This window comes from Nelumbo nucifera, chromosome 1 (genome assembly GCF_055504915.1).
Source record: "Nelumbo nucifera cultivar China Antique chromosome 1, China Antique-T2T, whole genome shotgun sequence".
In the NCBI taxonomy this organism is placed as follows: Eukaryota; Viridiplantae; Streptophyta; class Magnoliopsida; order Proteales; family Nelumbonaceae; genus Nelumbo; species Nelumbo nucifera.
Window position 1 is genome coordinate 10,820,608 of NC_142649.1, and position 17,008 is coordinate 10,837,615.

General features: G+C 39.0%; 1 protein-coding gene across 1 annotated transcript in view; it reads left to right on the forward strand.

Moving 5' to 3' along the window:
* Positions 1-2,699: 2,699 nt before the first annotated feature.
* LOC104612208 (guanosine nucleotide diphosphate dissociation inhibitor 2) overlaps positions 2,700-17,008 on the forward strand; it is a 109,376-nt gene continuing 95,067 nt past the window's right edge. The window contains exons 1-4 of the mRNA XM_010279555.3: positions 2,700-2,986; positions 6,491-6,553; positions 6,655-6,738; positions 6,864-6,971. Coding sequence (XP_010277857.1) covers positions 2,900-2,986; positions 6,491-6,553; positions 6,655-6,738; positions 6,864-6,971 — 342 coding nt within the window. The 5' untranslated portion in view covers positions 2,700-2,899. The remainder of the gene's footprint in view (positions 2,987-6,490; positions 6,554-6,654; positions 6,739-6,863; positions 6,972-17,008) is intronic.

A 17,008-nucleotide genomic window follows, 5' to 3' on the forward strand; every position in this document is an offset into this window, starting at 1 on the left:
TTGATCCAAGATATAAACTTAATGTGCATGCGTGTTTTTTAAGCATAATTATGAGGAATTTACCTTAATGTTTGTATTACTAGTTTAAATTATGTGTGTGGCTTATGTGTTTTGGTTGGTTTATGGTCATTTGTATTACTGTTTTCTAGAAGGCGGCAAGAGCATAACTAGAAATCAATTCATGATAAGTTTAAGCTCAGAAATCTGATATCATCAATAGTAGGGAATACTGACTTCTGTTTTTTTTGGTTATTTTGTTGTCGTCAAAGGCATAGTGCAGAGTCACTTCTTGGATCCGATGCACTATCATCTCTTTAGATTTTCAGTGCGTTTCTGAACCCAGTTCCTAATGGTTCTTGCTTTTCTCATATGGAGGTTTGGTCGGATATATTCAAGGGGTCTTTGTTGCAAAAGAGGTCTTTTTTATTATGAAAAAAATGGATAAAAACACAACAAATTTAAATATATACATAAATTTTGTAGAAAATTTTGACATGTCTAGGACATTATAAACTTATGATATCAAATAAAAATACGTGTGACAAATAAGAATAATTTTTAGAATTAATTATGTAAATGGAATAAAAAATTAAAGTTGTCCAAAAATGAGATTGTTTTTTTTAAGTCAAATAGGTCAACACGTGATGCCATAATTATATAATAAAAACTTAAAACATATATAAAAATATAAATATAAAAAACATAAAAATTGTCTATAAAATTTGTGTACATCTCTAATATTATATATTTATCATATCAAACAAAAATAAATATGATAAATAAGAATTTTTTTATTAACAATGAAAATGAGATATCAAATCTAAATCCACTAGCACACCATATCATTTTTAAATGGTTCTAATAAGAATATTGAAATTATTAATGTTATCTGTACATATTTACTAGTCACAGAAAAAGCTTGAATATTCGGTAAAAACAACTTGGGTTGTTTCGAAGTTTCATATACATGACACTTTATCATGGCCGTGGGGTAAAAGGATTAAGTGGGGTAATATGTCATGTGCTTAGCAAGCATTTCTAACAAGCCACATTACTAAACACCTCTCAAATTAACTCGTTCATAAGGCAAAACAATGGCATTTCCTAAGATACATTTTCTCAGAAAAATGGTGTTGCATAGGTATGCTATTTTCCCATTAAATGTTTTTTTTTTCCAAGTTTTCTATTTGGTACCATTGTTGTTACTGCCACAGGCATTTTTCAATACCATGTCAGCATATTGTTGCTAGCAACAATAGAAAAAAAAAGAAAACATTAAAAAGGGCATTTTCTAATATCACACCTTTCTCGAATAGAAATTGCAACTGGGTGGGGCGGGGCCGGGTTTTGCATGCCCCGTACCGGACCCCAAATTTAAATTCCTTGCCTTGTCCCCACCTCGAACCCCAATGGAGCTAAAAATCTTAACCCCATCCCCATCCTTGCAGGGAACATGGATCCCTGACTTTGCCTCACTTGCCCCGATGTCAGGGTGGGGTGAACAAATACCGTCTCCGGTCCCAGAGTTTCGGGGTTTCCCCGAACCCATCCCGAACCTGATTAGTGGTTTAAAAACCTGCCCTGATTGGGGGTGGGGGGCCCACGGGGGATAGGTGAAATTTCCATCTCTATTCCTGATTTTCAAGATGTGGTATGAAAAAAAATGTATTTCAGAAAACAACTAATCAAACATAAAGTGTTTTCTAAAAAAACGGATTTCAAATGTAGTATTGATGTGGCTCCGTTTTTTGAAAAAAACATCCTTGATAAACCCAGGTGCAAATCTAACCTTGTGCATGACACATTAGCATGGGCGTGGGGCAAAAAGGAATAACTGCAATCGATATTCTTTTAGGTTATGTTTGGTTTGAAGGGAAAAGTAGGGAAAGGAAGAAGGAAACCTCCTTTCTCTACTTTTCCTTCAGACCAAATACAGCCTTAATTTAAAAAAAAAGACAAATAAAGAATTAAGTGGGGTAATGTATCATGTGCACCGAGAAAACTTTTCTCAGACCCTACCCTATCAAAGTACTAAACACCTCCCATATTAACTCATTTATAAAGAATTCCGGTCTGAACCATGGACAACCCGGTGCAAATTTGGCAATCACCCTTCTGCAAATGTAACCATATGCATGAATCATGATACATTAACATTTGCGTGGGGCAAAGGAGTAATTGCAATTAATAAAGAGGACAAATAAAAAATTAAGTGGGGTAACGTACCATCTGCAGTTCAACCACCCCGGATCATCGGATTGCTAACAATTAACAAAGTCAAAGATTTTTTAAAATGATTCTGGTTCAGGGGTGAAATAGAACCATTTGATTGGACAGTTTCCAAGTCAAATGATCCGACCATCCAGATCAATGATATTTCAAAATCCATGGACCACACTACGAAATACCCCCAATTTTTTTTTTTTTCGAACAACAAATTTAGTTAAGTAGAGAAAGACTAAACACCCCACAAATTAACTCGTTCATAAAGAAGTCCGATCTGAACCGTCGATAACACAGGTGCAAATCATCACTCATTCGATTCGATCAAAACTCCCCGGTTTGGGAGTTAGGAATCCAAATGATGAGAAAAATAAAAAAATGTTACTCTGGACCATTATGGGATAATGTACAAAGCTTGGGGTATTTTTGGCAAATAGATATGAGATTCTTTGCCTTCGTCAAACAAGTAAACATCTACTCCATTACTCCATTACTGCTTAATCTTCGCTCTTGCTGATTTTTTGTCTTAACACTTTTTTAATTCTCTCTCTCTCTCTCTCTCTTGTGTGGGTGTCTCTGATATATATTGACAGGTCACAGAACCACCTCATTTTCTTCTTTATTTGCAGCAACCTCTCTCGATCTCGATTCTGTTCATTGATCTGTTTCTATCGCCATGGATGAAGAGTACGATGTGATAGTGCTCGGAACGGGGCTCAAAGAATGCATCCTCAGTGGTCTTCTTTCTGTTGACGGCCTCAAGGTTTTGCTTTTGCTCTTTTGTTTTCTTTGCTCATCTCGAGTATGTTATGTGTATTAGTAGCAACTTCAAACAAGAGTTAGTGCACTGAATATTGACTATTCTTCGTCATTTTTAAAGTGGGTGTCCTGATATTTTGGCTCTTGATTGGTTCTGATTTCAATTTCCTAGTCTCATAGTAAAAAAAATTTCTTCATTTATTACTGGATAGTATTTCTGTAATATCTACTGCTTTGTTTATCAATTGAGAGAAGGATCTCCAAGCAAGTGCGAATATCTTGTAGTCAAGTTATTTTTCTTGAATGAGTCAACTCCCGTTTCCCAATAGATTAAGTGGTAATTTAGGCAATTTTGCATCGAATCTGTTTTTTAGTTTTGTTGTTTTGGGTGTTCCGGGTGCAATTCGCTAGTTTCATCTGTTAGAGTTCCATATTGTGAAATATCCATTCGTGTTAACTTCTTTAGCGTGGAGTCTTGGTGGGTTTCTCGACGACAGGCTTGATTTTGATTAGATTTTTTGTTTACAGTAGCACTGCATCTAATATTTCATGGAAAAATGTTTCTTTTCTTCCGGAAATACTTAAAGTAATAAGCGAATGTTAAGTGGCATCTACATTTCAATAAGAGAATGTATAACCTACCTTGTGGGGCATGTGGATGTTGGACACGGATATTTGTCCAATAAAAATTAGCCAAGACAACTTGCTTCTGTACACTGAAGAAATTCCTAAAAGATCAGTTAATACTTAATAGAACTAAAATCTATATAGAGAAATCTCTTATGTATACAAAGCTAGAAATAGAAACACTTTGAGATTATGCATTTGATCTATATCTATTTCTATATCTATATATATATATATCAGTTAATACTTAATAGAACTAAAATCTATATAGAGAAATCTCTTATGTATACAAAGCTAGAAATAGAAACACTTTGAGATTATGCATTTGATATATATCTATATCTATATCTATATTTATCTATCTATCTATATATATATAGGGATGAGAGATCCATCGTATGGATGACCGAACCCTGTAGGAAGGTTGGGCGAAATTTCAAAAATTTATCTTTCTCCCATCTGGGAATCGCATTCCCTATTTTAGAAAACTGCATTTTCAAGGATCAATCTTGAACCAAACCGGACCAGATCTGAAACCAAAAGGGAGGAGAGGGATATACCTGATACGGAGTAACAGTAACTCCCAATGAAGGTGTTCACGCCCAAGGAGAAAACCAAAAACTGCTTCCACTGAAGATGACACAGTGAGAGGTGAAGCAGAATCAGTAGGACGACTCTTCAGCAAGAACCGAATTCTTCAGCAAGAATGGGGTAGAGGGCTGGGTAGGGGCGGCAAGAATAGGGGAGAACTCTGTAGACTGCTGTAATGTCTTTTGTGTGTTTTGCATGTCCGCCCTGCTCTCTTATTTATAGCCTTAAAGAGACAACCTCCTAATCTAATTAGGAGTTTCCTAATCCAAACCTTTATTTGGTGGACTCTTTAAGTGATAAGGATAATCCCTTATCTTATCTGCAGTTTAAGATTAGCTTGATCCTAATCAAATTAGGAGTCTCCTGATTTGGATTTGGATCTGGACTCTTTAAGTGGATAAGACTTATCCTCTTATCCTTATCTGCTAATCCAAACCCAAATTTGCCCCTATTTAATTAATCTAATTAACCCAGTTCGAATTGGGCTTTAAACCCATTAAGTTTATGTACTCACTTAACCTCCTTACCTGCTGCCAGTTGACTCTCTTTGTATGGCGTGGGATTCAAGCATTGATCTATACATCAGCCACATGGGTTTAACCCAACTTTTGTTACAAGGCCTGGCCGAATTCACTGTAGGAGACAGTGAACCCCTGAGTCCATCACCATGGACTCTTAATGGGCCCAACATTTACACCAAATGGTCCTTGGGTCCAGCCACTTTATGAAAACCCAAGGACTGTGGGTAGATGCAAGATTAGCCCATTAGGCATTACCCTCAATGATCTTACACTTAACCTCTCAGCCCATAATGATCAAACACTGTCCGACAAGAGAGGACCTCTCCCTCGGCTACAAGGAACAGTGTTGCACTCTCTACTCACATGGATCCTGGGAATTAAAACCTTTTGAAAACATTTTGAAATCATATATATATTATATCTTTATATAAATATATTTTGCAAAACAAATTTCAACGGTTAAAATCAACTGTCGGCAGTTTAGGTTTTCATCAGAGAGAGTGCATCCCCGATCATTCACTTTGTCTGACAAAGGGGCTGATCCTGTCACTATGATCACCCACTCAGATGAATTCTCGGACTGTCCCAACATACCTAGGTTTTGACCCCCTCTAAGGATCTCATTGATTGGCATATCAAAGACAGCCCAATCCGACACCCAATGCAGTGCCATAATTGAGTCTAGGGGTCAGGTGTAACACTCCAGTTTTGCCCATCTATCTCTAAGGTCCAGGGCAATACTGGAATTCCGGTCCAGTTCAGGGTTTCAAGAAAAACCCACACTGCATGTACCTCAAGTTTCACCCTAGCAGTTGAGACAAGCCACCCCAACCAACTTGGCGGCACATCAATGTCAGCCTTGGCAGGATAAATCTCCCCAGACCTATCCAACGGCTGTGAAGATTCAAAACTAACACGAGTCTCATGAGTGTCTAGTTTAAGGGTATTACACAGAAACACACCACAATGACATAAATCAATTATGTATTTTATTCATTTACAATAAATGTCAAAAGGTACATCAATCTGATTGGAGCTAAGGGCATAACTGTCTAACAATATATATATATATATATATATATATATAAAATCCGTTATCTCTATCCATGCTTCAATAAGTGCTTGGAATTGTCTACTTTTACTTTATGATTGCTTTATTTATCCTGAGAATGTGTTGGGTTTATTCATGATTTAGTGCAGGAGTGAGACACAACTATTATAATCTTTAATATTTTCAATTTAAAATAACTGCACATTTTTTTATTATATGAATATATGATAATGCGATATTTGCGATATTGATGTTGTGTATGCATTTCAATTTTCATTTTTCTGATAGATAATTAAACCATGCTTGCATTTTCTATCAACATTTAATTTTTATTTTAATTTTGGATAAGTACAACATTCAGCATTCGAGGGGCCATTACTTGGTGTAATGGTAAAATCTCAGGCTATCCAGTGTGAGAATGTGGCCTTGATTATGAGAGCGGCCACTTTGTGCAAAAAAATGTCAAAGGTTAGGGCCGTATCCGGTCCACCCCTCCCAAGATCGCAGATGGATGGGATCAACATTGGGTAATGGCCGCTTTTTTACAACATTCAGCATTTTGTGCCTCTTGGTTTCTTTCACATGAGATGATATTACATTCATTCATGCCATGCCATCTGTCTTATTGCTATTATTTCTGTTGTTTTTATTATCTTGTCCTTTGGTGGATACATCGGCATTTTCTTGTTTAACTCATTCTCTGTATTCTATGAGCCAGGTCTTGCATATGGACAGGAATGACTATTATGGAGGAGAGTCAACTTCCCTGAATCTCATTCAGGTTTTTATCTCTGTGCTGTCAAATGCAAATCCTAATGCCAGATTCAGGGAAATATTTTAAACTATCTATTTATATTAACTTTTTTAAGCATCATTTTTCAGCTCTGGAAAAGGTTTAGGGGAAATGATAAGCCTCCAGCACATTTAGGCTCCAGCAGGGATTACAATGTGGACATGATTCCAAAGGTTTTTCTTTTTGTTTCCACTGATTCCTGGAACTTCTTTAATTAAGTTACAGTTTCTTAAACTACATTTGAATATTGGGTTCGGCAATTTACTAATATCTTATTGGATAATGTTTGCTTGACTAGTTCATGATGGCAAATGGTACTCTGGTGCGTGTCCTCATTCATACAGATGTTACAAAATATCTGTACTTTAAGGCTGTGGATGGAAGCTATGTCTTTAACAAGGGAAAAGTGAGTCCTTTTTCCACCTGTCAGCTATGTTTTCAATTTGTTAAAAATCCATACAAAGTATAACTACCTTTCTATGGAAACTTGTGGTTAAGCGCATTCATATTCCTATAAAATTAGTGTGCTGAAGTTGGATTAAGATGGCTTGTACATAGGAACCATTTTGCAGTGGGTCAGCATGGACAAGATATATGTTGAATATGCTGCATAATTCCTATACCTGAACTAAGCAAAGATAGTGTATGGCGAATAGTATTGATGTGGCATTTAAACATGTTTTTGATAGATAACAGAAACTTTTATTAATAAAGAGATTAAAAAGGAGGATACAACAGGAGGGAGGGGTAAAATCTCTTAACCCTCCCTGAAAGTTTACTTCATATTACAAAGCTGCCCAGAAACTGAACTTCCATGTTTTGAGTCAGATGTTTAATTTCCTTTTTTTCATCCAAGTATTTCTACAAACTGAATTCTTCCTTCTGCAGCCACCTAATAACCAGGCTAGAGTCACCTTCCACCACTAGTTTTCTGATATTCAGCTGCTGTGCTCTTTTATTCCCTTCCAAGACTGCCAGTATTTCAGCCCTCAGAGAATCCCCCCATCCAATAGGCCCCGAATACATGGCAATAATTTGACCTTCTTCATCCCTGAAAGCTCCACCTATACCTGAAGGACCTGGGTTTCCTTCGCTGCTTCCATCAAAGTTCAATTTAGTGTAACCCAAGGGTGGAGGATGTTAGACAGTTTTGTATGCCCTTAGCTTCAATCAAGAATGATGTACTTTATGAATTTATTGTAAATGAATAAAAGTATATATTTGATTCATGTTTCCTTGGTATGTTTCTGTGTAATGCCCTTAAACTGGACACTTAATGAGACTCGTGTTAGTTTAGAATGTTCACAGCCAGTGGATCGGTCTGGGGAGACCTATCCTGACAAGGCTGACACTATAGTGCCACCAAGTCGGTTGGGGTGGCCTGTCTCAGCTGCCAGGGTGAGACCCTAGGCACATACAGTGTAGGATTAATAGAACCTTTGAACCAGACCAGATTTCCAGTATTGCCTTGGACCTTGAAGATAGATGGGCAAAACTGGAAAGTTACACCTAACCCCTAGACTCGATTATGATATTACACTAGATGTCGGATTGGGCTGTCTTTGATGTACCAATCAGTGAGATCCTTAGTAAGGGTCAAAACCTGGGTATGTTGGGACAATCCGAGAATTCATCTGAGTGGGTGATCATAGTGAAAGGATCAGCCCCTTTGTCGGACAAAGGTAATGATCGGGGATGCACTCTTTCTAATGGAAACCAAGACTGCCGGCAGCCGATTTCAACCGTTGAGATTTGTTTTTGCAAAGTATATTTTATATGAGATATAAAAGTATATATTATGGTTTCTAAAATGTTTGCAAAAGGTTTTAATTCCTGGGATCCATATAAGTAGAGAGTGCAACACTGTTCCTTGCAGCCGAGGGAGAGGTCCTCTCTTGTCGGGTAGTGTATGATCATTATGGGCTAAGAGGTTAAGTGTAAGATCATTGAGGATAATACCTGATGGGCTAATCTTGCATCTGCCCACAGTCCCTGGGTGTTACAAGGTGGCTTGGCCTAGGGACCACTTAGGGTAAGTGTTGGGCCCATAGAACCCATAAGATGTGATTCAGGGGGTGCACTGTCCATAACAGTGTATTCGGCCAGGCCTTGTAACAAAGGCTGGGCTGAACCCATGTGGCTGATGCGTAGATCAATGTTTGGGTCCCACGCCATACAAGGAAGCCCAACTGGGCAGCAGTTTGGAAGGCTAATTGAGTACATAACCTTAAATGGGCCTTAAGCCCATTTCGAACTGGGCTGATTTGATCAGTCAATTAAATGGGGCGAATTCTGAAGTGGATCAGCTGATGGGATTGGGCTTAGACCCTATCCACTTAGAGAGTCCAAGATCTAAATGTGATTTAGATCTGGAAACCTCCTAATTAGATTAGGAGATGGCTGATCTGATCTGTAGATAAGATAAGGATTATCCCTTATCACTTAAAGGGACTTTTAACCCAAATATGATTTGGATTAGCAACTCCTAATCTGATTAGGAGCTGATTCCTTTAAGATTATGAAAGAAGAAATGGGCGAATATAGTTTCTTTGTGTGATTGAGGTTCAATTCTCTTCAGAGCAAAGAAATCACAGAAAGAGAGATTTCCTGTCATTGCCATTCCCTTTAGTTCGATCTCCAGTTCTTGGGAGAAATCAAGATTTGATCTTGATTCCAATCTTTTGGGAAAAGATTGGTTGGAGCTGTACCCACAAGCCATCCAGTTGATTCTTGCGAAGGGTCAAGTTCTTTTGGAAGAATGTTGCTGATTCTGCTCCATCCTTCACTGCGCCATCTTCAGTGGGAGCAGATTTTGGATCCTTCCTTGGGCGTGAACACCTCCATTGGGAGATATTGATTCTCTGTATCAGGTATATCCTCCCTCCTACTTCTTTTGGTTTAGATCTGATTTAGTTCTTGATTCAAGATTGATCATTGAAAATATGTTTTCTGAAATAGGGAATTCGATTCCCTGCAAAGATGGGAGAAATTTTTGAAATTCGCCCTATCCATTCCGCAAGATTTGGGCGTCCATGAGATGGATATCCCATCCCTTCAGAGGAGCCCAAATTGGAGAAGGGGTAGTTTTCAAGGGAGCTAACCAAGCCACTTCTTTCCAGTTCTTAATGATATCTCCTGCTGTGTAATCTTCTAAAAGCTTCAAGGTCTTAACCCAATGAGCCACCCTAATAGAAATTACTTCAATGATAGCTTCCTTATTTCTTTCTTTCTCAAGGAAGACTCTTTGATTTCTTTCCTCCCACATTGTTCAACATAATGCTGCTCTTACACATCTCCATAGAAATTTACTTCTCTTTTTTAACCCTCTCACTAACGTAATGTTAAACAAGCTCTGCACACTTGGAGGAGAGGACCACCTGCAACCAAAGAAAGAAAAAAACCAGCACCAGATTTTTGATACAAAAGGACAGGAAACCATTAAGTGATAACATCTCTCACCATTCTCTTTACATAGGATGCACCAGTGTGGGGACAAACACCAATTTGGCCTTTTCCTTTGAAGTAAGTTGCAAGTGTTAAACTTTCTTAGGAATGCTTCCCAACAGAAGGCACCCACTTTGGGAGGAATTGGTCTATCCCAAATTTCCAAGACCGGGAAAGGGTGTCCGAAAACCGGTTGGGACTGGGCTAACTCTTTGAAAAAGGAAGAGCAAGTAAAGACACCTGAGGGGGAAGGAACCCAAATCCTATTATCCCTTCTAGAGGGATCAATAACCACTTCATCTAGGATCTTAAGCAAATCAGAAATGGTGTTCAACTCGGCTCGGAATCTCTAAGAGCCCTTCTAAAACCCAGGTTCCAATAAGGAGCAGACAAAGTAGGGGATAGAAAGGTGGAAACAGGCTCATTTTTAAAACTCGAGAGGGAACAAAGCTAGAAATTTCTCTTTTAGATTCCTACCCAAGTATGTTCCCAAAATTTCACAGAATTATCAGAATAAACATCATACCTGATGAGTGGAAGGAATGAGGGTAAAATAGCATGGATTGATTTCCAAGGGGATGCTCTTGTAGCCCTAGATGAGACTCCCGCATCCCAACCGTCCACTGCTTGCCCATGGATACTTAGAATTACTTGAGCCCATATATTATCTCTTTCCTTTGTCAATCTCCATAGCCATTTCCCAGTAAAGCTTCATTCTTTTTCTGTAAATTACTCAATCCGAGCCCTCCATCACTTTTGGTTTTGGTAACAATATCCCACCTAAATCTATGATCCCTTTTTTCCTCCCTTGGTTCCCATAGGAAGTCCCTCATTAATTTTTCCAAAAATTCGCACACTCCCACAAGAATTTTAAACACAAATAGGAAGTAAACTAGGAGATTAGCCAATGTGGACTTAATTAGAGTTGTCCTACCACCCAAAGATAGGTAGTTTTTCTTCCAAGAAACTAACCTTTTTGTGAATCTATCAATCACCGGTCCTCTTCCAATTCTGGGCTTCGGTGGAATTTGGGTCTCAGAAGGGCCTTTAGGGATTCAGACTTTGCTAATATTTCGAGCCTTCTTGAACTTCTTGATAATGTTGTCTTAGACCCCACAAGGGCGAACTCTAGAATTTGGACCCCTACCCCCATTGGCTTCTTTTCTTGTGCTTCCTTTCTCGAAGTCCTAAGCCAGTCCACCAGTCCTGTAACCCCCCCTTTCCTTGTTGATGAGGTTTGGTGCAGAGCAATCCCTCCTAGGGTTGGTAGTTTTTGTTGGGAAGCCTATCTGGAAAGATTCAACATTGATGATCTATTCCAAAAGAAGCGACCCAATACTTGCTTGTCACCCCATTGGTGTGTTCTATGTAAAGCGGATGGGGAGACTGGTTTTCACTTACTGGTGTCTTGCCATTTTGCGAGGTCAATTTGGGAATGGGCTTTTTCCCTCTTTGGGTGTAGATGGAATCCTCCATCATATCTGCAGGGCCTTTTTTCCCCTTCTCTCTTTAGGTGGCGTAGGAAAAGGGGAAGGACTATGTGGAGAGGTTTGAGGGCTGCAGTATGTTGGACAATATGGGAAGAAAGAAACTTCAGGATATTCTCAGCAGCTGAGAGAGGGGTGGAAGAACTAAAGGCTATCATTCATTTTAGGGCTGTATAGTGGCTTAAATCTTTGGAACTATTCACAGGTTACACAGTGGATGACATGTTGAGGAAGTGGGGTGAAATAGCAAAGTGCACACAGACCAAGTCAGTAATGAGTGTGTCTTGGACACCTCCACCTGCTGGGTTCATGAAATTAAATTTTGATGGGAGTAGTAGGGGGAACCTTGGACAATCAGGGATTGGGGGTGTCTTTAGGGATGAGAATGGGGTCATTTTTGCCTTGTTCTCAGGCCCAACTGGAGTGGGTGACTCCCTTAGAGCTGAGATCTTTGTAGTTATGGAAGGAGTCCAGAAAGCCAAGGAGATGAACATCAGAAAACTCTTAATTGAAGGGGATTCAGAGGTGGTGATAGGGTGGCTGAATGCAGACAACAATGGTTTATGGAGGTACAATAATCAGAGGAGGAAATTTGAGTGGCTGGTGCGGGAGATGGAAGTTAAAATGTACTGGGTCAAAAGATCAGCCAATTCTCTAGCTGATGGTTTAGCTAAACAAGGGGCAGAAAGGGATTCAATGTTTTGGGCTAAGTTGTAATTTTTTGTCTCTACCTATTCTTTTGTTTTCTTGATTGTACTTGGAAGATAAGTGTGTTTGTGTTCTTTATGTAACCTCTTTGGTGATTAATGGAATTGTTTTTGATAAAAAAAAATCTATCAACCACCGGATTCCAAAAGTTTTTTTTGGTTGGATTATCCTCTAGTGGAAGCTCCAAATATTTCAATGGCCATTGTGCGATCTCACACCCCAAAATTTGAGCCCTTTCTCTTCCACTTCTCTCAAACTCATATTGACACCAATTATGCAACTTTTATCAAAATTAACTTTAAGGTTAGTCACTTGTTCAAACACCTTGATCACCTGCTTGAGATTACTAACCCATCTAATCTCAGCCCCACCACAAAAAAGAATTGTATTAGTTGCAAATTGTAAGTGCGTAACTGGAACACTATCCCTTCCAATTCTCCAACCTCTCACCAAACTCCTAGAATCAGCCCTTTGAATAAGTCTTCTTAGGACTTCAGCAATCAAGGTAAATAGGAAGGGGGAAAGGGGGTCCCCTTGCCTAATACCCCTAGTAGCTGGAAAGTGGTCTATCACCTTACCATTCACCATAATGGAGTAACGGCAAGTCCTAATACACCCTTTCACCCAATTACACTACCTCTGTCCAAAACCAAACCACTCAAGGACTTCCAATAAACAAGACCAATCTACCAAGTCATATGCCTTTTCAAGATCCAATTTACACACCAACCCTTTCTTTCCGCTTATTTTTAAATCTTCCACACTTTCATTTGTTATTAAGATTTGATCCACAATTTGTCTATTTTTCACAAAAGCACCTTGATTGGCGGAAATGATTGCGGGGAGAACCTCTCTAATTCTTCGAGATAAGACCTTGGCGATGATTTCGTAGAGGCTATTCACCAAACCGATGGGTCTGGACTCTTTTGGGTGGGAAGCTCCCTCCTTTTATGGAATTAATGCAAGAAAAGTAGAATTCAGACCTGGATTAATTATCCCTCTATCAAAGAATTCAGAGAAAACTCTTTGAATATCCTCCTTAAGTATCTCCCAACAAGTCTTTTCTTATTGCACCACATAGCAGTCTGTAAGGGCAAGCGTTGTTGCACCACATCCATAGCTCACTGCATTTCTCAGTTCTTGTCCTATGATCATTTGTCTTCCTTCTACAAGTCTTTTCTTGCATCCATTGCGGATATTCCCATTCCTAGAACAATACAGGAAGCATTAACAGTACCAGAATGGAAAGATGCAATAAAAGTAGAAATGGATGCCTTCATTAGAAACAATACCTAGGAAATAGTTGATCAACCCAAAGGAAAGAAACCGGTTGGATGTAGATGGGTATTCACTGTGAAACATAATGCTGATGGTTCTGTTAAAAGGTATAAGGCCCGATTAGTTGCAAAAGGATTTACTCAGACATATGGTATTGACTACTTAGAAACTTTTGCACCAGTAGCAAAGATGACCACTATTAGAGTCCTATTATCTCTTGCAGCTAGTTACTCTTGGCCATTGTATCAGATGGATGTTAAAAATGCCTTCCTCAATGGAGACTTGCAGGAAGAAGTTTACATGCAGTTGCCTCCTGGATTTTATGGTACGGAGACAGGAAAAAAGGTTTGTGATGGGCCCCCAATTAACTTTACGTATGCCAGGAAGGGGAAATGTCAGATTTTGGCTAAGGGGGGAAATAATTGAACATGGGGGCAATTATAGTTGGAGGGAATAGGGAGAGTCTTGAGGCATTTTCAGTTAGGAATAAGAAGAGTATGGGCATTTATAACTTGGCCAGCTGGGCATTTATTAAGGGAGTCAGTTATGCTGTGAGAGGAGTATAAGAAGGGGCTTTGGGGGATGGGGGTGACAGGCTTTTGTGGAGTGAAGAATACTGTGAGTGATTGGGAGAGCCGGCGGTCTCTCGAAGAACCGACCAATTGTTACTGTTCTTCCTTTCTTCTGAATGAATACCAGTTTCTTTGCTGATATTTGAGTTGTGTGAATTCTGCTGCGAGTTTGAGAATTGTGTGTAAAGTTTCTGGGACCTAACAGTTTGTCGATTGAGCAAAGCCTTATATGGACTAAAACAGTCCCCCAAAGCTTGGTTTGACAGATTCAGATGAGCCCTTGAAAGGTTCGGATATGTGCAGGCCCAATCAGACCACACCTTGTTTATTAAGAGAGTGGCTTCTTCCATAACTTTGCTTGCTGTGTATGCGGACGATATTGTAGTAACAGGAAGTGATGCTAGTGAAATTGAGTCTCTTAAGCAACTCCTTCATCAAGAGTTTGAGGTAAAAGGTATAGGGGAACTACAATACTTCTTGGGCATTGAGGTAGCTAGATCCAAGTATGGGATTTTTGTCTCTCAACGAAAGTATGTTCTTAATCTGCTAGAAGAAACAGGAAAGTTGGGAGTTAAGCCTACAGACACACCTATTGAACAGAACCACAGGATCAGTGCAAAAGGTGAGCCTCTTGAAGATAAAGCTATGTTCCAACGGTTAGTTGAAAAACATCTCTACCTTTGCCTCACACAACCCGACATCAGTTATGCAGTCAGTGTAGTTAGTCAGTATATGCACTCTCCTAGAACTACTCATCTCCTTGCAGTTGAGAGGATATTAGCATATCTGAAGAGGTCCCCAGGCAGAGGCATTTTGTTCAAGAATAATGACCACATGAAGATAGAAGTCTACACAGATGCTGATTGGGTTGGGTCTGTTGATGATCGAAGATCTACCTCTGGATTTTGTGCCTTTGTAGGAGGTAATCTGGTCTCCTAGAAGAGTAAGAAACAAAGTGTTGTTTCTTGCTCCAGTGCTGAAGCTGAATATAGGTCCATGGCAAATGGTGTGGCTGAGATTCTATGGTTAAGATCATTACTTGAGGAATTGGGTATTGTTTATGAGAAACCCCTAATGTTGTATTGTGATAATCAAGTTGCCATTAATATAGCTCATAATCTAGTACAGCATGACAGAACTAAGCATATTGAAGTGGACCGACACTTTATCAGAGAAAGGGTTACATCTCAAGAAGTATGCCTTCCCTACATCACCTCCGACATGCAGCTTGCAGACATTCTCACCGAGGCTGTTTCAAAGAAGAAGTTAGAGGAAGATCTATGCAAGTTGGGAATGACAAACATCTACTCCCAACTTGAGGGGGAGTGTAGGAAACTGTGGGCCCCACATTAATGTACTCGTGGGACAGCATAGATTTAATTAAGTCTTGATTAGGATTAGCTTTCCTAGTAGGCTTATCTTATCCTATCTTATCTTGCCATATAAACATTAAGTCCTATTACAATTATGAAAGCATGTATATAAATTCAAAGGGTAGGGCGGCTGTTTAAGACAACCAACCACTCTCTTCTCCTAAAACCCTTCCATGATACCTTCTTCTCCATCTCTCTTCTTCTCTTCTTCTCTTCTCCTCTTCTCCTCTTCTCCTCTTCTCTTCTAATTTTATTTTATTTTCTGTTCAAATCTGTAGTCTTGTACGGCTACTTACAAACCAACCTTTGGAATTTCTTCTTTTCTCAGCAAAATACTCCATCCTTAAATATTTGAATGTGCTGTTCTAAGTTTCACACCAACTTGCATATATTGCTCCATCCAGAAAACTTTGAAACCAAGACACAGCTTCGCCTACTAGCAGGACCGTTCCTCTCCTTCCTTCTCTTATCTTAATCGTGAACTCTTTCTGGTAAACAAGCTCTTCCAGCAACAACTCTTTTTTTTTTTTTTCAACCGTCAAGATGTTCCTCCACTTCCTAGCCAGTGAGAAACCTTCAGTGTCCATTCTTGTTGCTTGTTTTACCTTTCTGCTAATTGAAGGTCCATCCCTTTCCTTGCTCTTTCACATCCAATGAGGACCTCTACAACTTCAATACTGGAAAAATCTCCCCATTGTTGTAGCTGTGCAGATAGAACGGAAATGTGCTCCATTCTGCTAAAGATTTCCTCCTATGGCAATAATAAAAAAATATGGTTCTATCAGTCAATGGACGGGAGCGGAGATCTTACCAAAAATGGAAAGAATAATTGAATAAACAGCAAATGTCTAAGGCAAGAGGGACAAGAGAGCGAGAGAGATATGTGGCATTTAAACATGCAAAGGTGAAGTGTTTTCCAAGTTCTGTTAACACAGAATGTTGATCAAATTGTATTATAATGATACTTTTCCTATTTTGTGCAAAGCCAAACGAGAAAACTAACAAATCTATAGTCCATTTTTTCCTTAGGATTATTTTGTCTGCAGTGCAGTTTCATTTGTAGTAGTACTAATTCAGGGAATAGAATTATAGAAACCAGAAGAGTGTAAGTTTTAGTTCACTTTTTGCCTTGGGTTTACTTTGCTTTAAGTTTTATTTTACATTGCAAACAAAGAAAACAAAGTAAAGTATCAAAGAAAAATAAATCATAAATTGCATACAACTCATTTGCACTCCCATACTTTTGCATCAGTGCAAATAAAGTTGCATTGCAAACAAACTGGGCCTTAGGACTCACAGGAAGACGCTTCAAACCATTAACCATGAAAATGAGTCTGGACTTCCTGATTTCAACTTTGAAGACTAGGATACTTATTTTGGTCTTAAATAAAAACAAAAAGCCTTATAAACATGTAACTTAACTGGATACCTTGGTTTTAACCAGGTTTTAAACTGTCAAGATTCTTGAGTAACCACTTTGGTATTGGGTGGTAGGATTTGGACCTGTGCAATTGACTCTAGATTGTGGCTAAAATTGAGAAAGGGGCATGATATGGGGCTCTGTAACTTGGATACCAAGGC